This window comes from Cyrtonyx montezumae, unplaced genomic scaffold (genome assembly GCF_038088225.1).
Source record: "Cyrtonyx montezumae isolate F1298 unplaced genomic scaffold, pur_monq_1.0 scaffold_26, whole genome shotgun sequence".
NCBI classification, from domain to species: domain Eukaryota; kingdom Metazoa; phylum Chordata; class Aves; order Galliformes; family Odontophoridae; genus Cyrtonyx; species Cyrtonyx montezumae.
This window is the reverse complement of record NW_027072003.1, coordinates 861,439-867,386: the sequence shown is the minus strand read 5'-3', so window position 1 is coordinate 867,386 and position 5,948 is coordinate 861,439. Positions and strand designations below refer to the sequence as shown.

Below are 5,948 nucleotides of genomic sequence, written 5' to 3'. Positions count from 1 at the left end.
GAATTGTAATGTATTCATGGCCGGGTAGGGTACGACGTTGGCTGTAGTTATTGGAAAACACTTTATTTTAGCTAACATTATGCCTCTAGCAAGGTAGTTGTATAAATTTGCCTTTGTTACCCCTTTACTGCCTGCATGCCCAAGTTAAACTATGCATACTGCAGAAACAGTTTATCTGCAAAGCAGTGGGAAAAAAAAGGAATGAACAACTTTCTTTCCCCCCCCCCTATTTTAAGCAGAACAATTCTCTGGTGTGGCTTTGAATTTGTCAATATGAAGCAGCAAACAATAATGTGCATTAAATGTCTGACGTCAAACTTTTCTGGGTGGCAGTGTCACCCCCATTTCCTTAGGGGATTCCAGCCATTCTTTTTCAGTGCAGGAATACAACTGGAAACAGTAAAAGCACTAAGTGCATCCTGTGGACTCACTATCAGAAGTTATTTTTGCTTCTGAAAGGCAGAAGACAAGACATCTTCCTAAATCTCCTCTCTTTTAGTTTGAGACCACATTCCCTTGTCCTGTCATACAGCCCCTGCTAAACATCTGTCCCCTTCTTTCTTACAGCCCCTTTAGATACTGAAATATTGTCTCGGTGGTAATTTAGACACATTCACATTGACTGTAACATCCCAAGGCCTGAGTGTGCTTAATTGCATCCTAACAAAACTTCTGGCTGCTGACAGATCCCCCAGGATAAGCTATAGTGGAAGAGACAATAGACAGACATTAGTTTTACCTGCCAATGCAATTTAGTGAGCTACTTTTTTATGATTCCTTAGATTTGGTGCCTTGTATCCATTAACATTTTGCATGGGACAGAAACACTGGGAAATAAGTTCTGGCCGAAGCAGCAGATTTGTGTATTCTCAGCATCACTGGCATTTTCACGTTTCATATCCATATGAAGAAGTTTACCAGCAAGCTCAGAAGCTATCTGTTTTTCATTGTATGTTTGAAATGTCTGTATATGTCATAATTCAAGGAACAAATTGTTCAAAGGCAAATTAGATCTAAATTTTCTTGTGTCCTCCAGGTCCCTTCCACTCAGGTCAGTGAGCTGACTTCTGGCAGAATGTCTGGTATACAGCAAGGAATAAAAGCTCCATTGGGAGTTCTTGGCAGAAAAGCTGTACCTTTGGAAACGGCTTTCTGTCACAAACCTAGGTTTGAATATAAAACCTCAATTAAGTGGCATCTTTCTCGTGTCCATTACATTGATATTAATACCTGTTCATTGCAGATGGGAATGTGAAGCATTCTGGCAAGCTTTTGAATCTTGAAAATCACAGCATAGACTAAATGATCAAAAGCTGAATGTTAGTCACTTGTACCAATTAGTGACTATTTGTCTCAGTTGATTTGAGGGGTATGCTTTTAGGCCGCTCCTGTTGTGCTTATTTTATGTTAAACTCCATGATTCTGTGTGTGTGAATGGGTCCCACGTGTTGAAAGGACAGCTTTACATGGTGGGCCAAAAGAGTTTTGAGAGACCTGATAGTCTTAATAATGCAGTTTGCAATGTACATTTCCAAAAGGGAGGGTGTGGGGGGTAGAGAGAGGAGAAAATTAAAAAACAGACCAGCCCAATGGGCCCAAGGCTGACTTTAACCACTGCTATTTATTGTTCTGAAGTGTATGTGTGATACAGAGGACTGCACTGCAGTTACAGTGAAGTGGTGTACTACTGAGTTTGTACAGGCTGGGGACAGGGAAAGAGAAAGGGAGAATGAAACAACTGGAAAAATAAAACCAAGCTGAGCACAGCAGTGATCTACTTCCAGTGGAGACAGGAAGCATTTGATCTGGTGACCTTATGTGTCAGAGGATCATGTATTTTGTGGGCAGGGACATTAATAAAATCCAAATGCAGTCTCATTAGCTGCAGTCTGGGGGCAAAAATTTCTCCTAGCAGTAATCTCATACTGGCAAATGAATGGTGCTTTTCCATTAAATATTCCTAAGTAACAGGACCCTAAATTCTCAAGTTTTAAGAAGGAGTCACCCATTTAAAGCCCACCATGTCACTGTAAATGGTGCTGTACTGGAAGTGGGGAAAAAAAGAGATCATACAGCTGATGATTGGACACCATTTGATTTGCACTTCTTAGCCTCAGTGACTTACTTTCTGTGGAGGTGGCAGGTAGTGAATTTGATTCTTGCTGAACTGCTGGGTCTGGGCCCTGACTTGTCAAGCTAGGACTTTGCGGGGTACAAAATGGCTCCCTCTGTTTCCGCTCCTGCTTTACAGACACTTTCCATGTGAGCACTTCTTCATTGGGTTATAGGGCTCTTGAGTGTGAGGAACTAGCACACCCCTCCAGCATGGGCAGCGTTAAGTGTAAAACCCTTAGGCTATAGCCTTATCTCCTTAGAGAACCATAGCTATGCTACGGGCATCACTGTTATACAGAGTTAGTATGAGTGAATCAATGCAGCATTCATGGATAGACAAGGTTAAAGAATGTATTATACATAACATGGGCAAACCAGAGCTTTGCAGATGAGTAATGTCACTGCAAGCTTGTGGTGCATTGTTGAATGGAATCTGTGGCTGAGGAATTAAGATAGCTACTCGTGTGGCTCCTTCTCTTCTGCACAGAGAGTGTAATGCCTGTTCTGTATAACTCTATACCTCTGACTTAACAAGTTCATCTTCATTCTCCTTACATTTGTTAAATGATGTTACTAAGCCTGGCCCTGATGGCTGTTGCCTATTTTGAGATGAACTACAAATACCCATATGGAAACTAAGTGTATAGCTTGTCAGACATGCTGAGTACAGTAACATGCCACTGACAACCTGTTGAGCCCATTTGGAAGAGGCCCTGTTTCTTTTCTGCTAAACCTAAGCTTTGGTTAAGCAGTCACAAGGTATTTAAGTCACGGCCTTCTACACGTCTACCAAAATGAGAGGTTTACAGGGAAGGAACAAGTGGATAAGTTTATTTCCAGTTAAATTTTAACTACTTTGCTTTTGGGTTAAAACAAAGGTAGTTGCAATGTTAAGGATGGTTAAAACAGCATCTCCAAGAAGAGTGCAACCCAGGCAAGCTGCTTAAGTTGACAGGCTTTCATTGGATGCTGCCAGGGGAGCCCCCTGTTCTGCTTGTGCCCTGAAAGCTCCACTGTTGACCTGAGCAAGGGCAGAAGGAAAGCTAATCTTCAGAACTTCTGAAGTTAATCCCACTCTAAGATTGCTGGAAGGGTGCTGTTGGCAGAGACTGGTTAGAACATGAGCATTTCTCTTTCAGTATGAACTCCCTTTGCAGCCCTTGTGAAAACAGGAGTAAAAAGCTACTCCACTTTATTGGCTAAGGATCAAAGCTGGAGTTTGGGTGGCTTTCCTGATTTTTCTTCAGTGACTTCTGTGGAGGCTTTTAAGTCAGAACAGCCTCTGGTATCTGCTCTGAGTTTCTGCTATGTATGTCACTAATGACTTAAGCTGGTGTATGCCATGCTGTGCTCATGAATGAGACTGCCTTTCCTCCAAGGATGCTTCTAGGCAGCAATGACAAGAGAATCCAATTAATTACTGAATGTTTTCTGGCAATCTGTCTGGCTGAGTAGTAGCTCAGTGCAAATGCTCTTGAAGTGCTGTTTCTAATTACAGGTTCAGCAGGTTTTTTTTAGTCAAGGTTTGTTAAGACAGTGTCCAGTAAGTCACCAATGGCAGCTTTATGTACTTAACTGTGTGAACTGCCCCCTGCCTGAACCCAGGCCTCAGGAGGAGATTAGTGTGCTCTAAATCAAAACTAAGACTAACTAGAAAATGACCTAATGTTCTAATTGATCCCCTTTTCCTTCAAAAACTATTCCTGCAGAACTTGGCATTCTTTTGAAGTACAGATATTCCATTTCTTTACAAGATGTTAAAATTCCTGTGTTGAAAACAGGGTTTTTGAAATGTGTTTCAGTAGTGGAATAAACTTATCTTCTGCAGCAGGTAAAGGGGCAGTTCTCAGTCACAAAACACAGAGGCAGTGTAACTGCAAAAGAATGTTCATTTAAAACCCTGCACTTAACTGTCCAAAGAATCCAAAGCCACGTTGCAGTCATACTGCCACAATGCTCAGGGCTGGGAAGTTATTACACTCTACAGAGAGCATCTTCTGGGAGTTGCAGCATGCTGCCTGATTATACATTACAGCTACAGCTCCCATCATGCTTTCACTGTCCCTTGAACAGCTTCACCACCCATAGCTGGACTTGAAGTCGGTTAAGGCAAGTTGTAGTTTCAGTCCAGGGCACTAACATGCTATGCAACACCAAATGGCTTCTTCCAACAAAGTCCTAATTCCTTTACAGTAAGCATACCAGCCTTATCTCAGCCAGACACGATCCACGAAACCTTCTGGTGGTTAGTTTACCTATGGCTTTCTACGGTTCTGTTTTTCCTTTGCATAAGGATCCAGCATACAGCCCAGGACTGGATTTGTTCCTTTGTCTTTTGGATGTGAAATAAAAATCATGTTTTTATGATTTTTGTAAGTCCTTACACTTTTTACACATTCTTTTTGTAAACTGAAGTTTCTTATTAAAAAAAAGTGAAATACTATTGTGTCACATAATTATTCTACATTTATTGAACAAATGGATGGTGGTACAGAAAAGAATTCCGTGCATAAGGGCTTCACATTTTCAAGGAAAGTATTCTCACTGCCTTCTGCAGAATGGGCTGAATAGGAATTTTCCCTCTGACACATTCAAGTTTTTCCGGCATTGCTGATTACTGTGACAGCTTTAAGTGGGAACAGCAGCTCTGCAAAGAATAAGAATGGAAGATGCTCTGTGAAGCACGTCACAGCCTGTAACTGCTGGGCACAGCTCGTCTGGTCCTGTGGCACTGGGGAGGGATGAACTCTTCTGCCACGCTGGGCTCCATCAGAGTCCAACAGAGCCATCTTAGCCTATTTCCAGCGGCCAATTGAGCACAACCCCTTCGCGCAGATCAGGCTGCAGCTCCCCTCACCTCCCTGTGACACAGAGCCGCGGATCACCCCGAGCTGGAAAGGCCCCCCAGGGAGCACTGCGGCCGGTCAGAGCCCCGCCCAACACCGCGACCCCGAGCCACGGCCCGGCCCCGGCGCAACTCACCCCCGCTAGGCCACGGGCTGCGGGGCCATCAGGTCGATGTCCGCCAGGTTGCGGGCGACCCACACTCCTGCAGCAAACAGCCCCACGTTCACCAGCAAGTTCCTGAAACACACAGCGGCGGCTGCCTGCGGGCCCCGCGCCCGAGGAGCCGGCCCCGGCCCGAACATCTAAACGCCACACCGACCTGCGGAAGTCGCTCCTGTCGGTGGCGAAGCGGTACGCTGCCCGGAGCCACCCGCCCAGGCCCTGCGGGGGGGGAGGAGGCGGCGGCACGGAGGACACGGCCGCACCGCCCGCCGCCATGCCGCCCGCGTCGCGGAATACTGACGTCACCTCAGGAGCGCAGCGTGGGGGCGAGGCAATTTCTGGAAACGCCTCGTCCTCTGCGCATGCGCGGTAACAGCCAACCACGTGCGGCCGCCTCGCGAGCGTCGTTGCCGCGGTTACGGCAGTTGCGCTCCGCTCCTCGTAGTGCAAGCAGCTGCTTGCACGGCGCACCGAGCTCCGTGTCGTAGTGTCCCCGTCGCCTCTTTCCGTCCATCGGAGCGTCTCGATAGCCGCTTGCCACGCAGCTTTATCCTCGCTGCCTGCCCTCACCGGGGCGTCGGAGCTCTCCGTTCGCAGCCCGGCTTGCCGAGCTCCAGGGGCGGCCCCACCTCGGGGACAGCTCCGCATCAACCGGTGCGAATCCCACCCCAGTCCTTCTGCGCACTCGGCGTTCTTGCTCGCAGCCCGCTCATCCCGGCCCCGGCCCCCCCGCCCCCGGCCCCCCCCGACCCCCCCCGGCCCCAGCCCTCTGCCCCCGATGGATGACCGACGCCGTTCCCAGGCGCGCAACTGGCCCTGCAGGC

The 5,948-nt window shown here is 47.0% G+C and overlaps 1 protein-coding gene across 1 annotated transcript; it reads right to left on the bottom strand.

Moving 5' to 3' along the window:
* Window positions 1-5,075: 5,075 nt before the first annotated feature.
* Window positions 5,076-5,430, bottom strand: TOMM6 (translocase of outer mitochondrial membrane 6). Its single transcript, XM_065740177.1, has 2 exons — window positions 5,282-5,430; window positions 5,076-5,199 (listed from the first exon to the last, which is right to left on the bottom strand). Exons 1-2 carry the CDS (start codon window positions 5,398-5,400, stop codon window positions 5,103-5,105), a joined length of 216 nt encoding a protein of 71 aa, XP_065596249.1. The 5' UTR covers window positions 5,401-5,430; the 3' UTR covers window positions 5,076-5,102.
* Window positions 5,431-5,948: the final 518 nt, after the last annotated feature.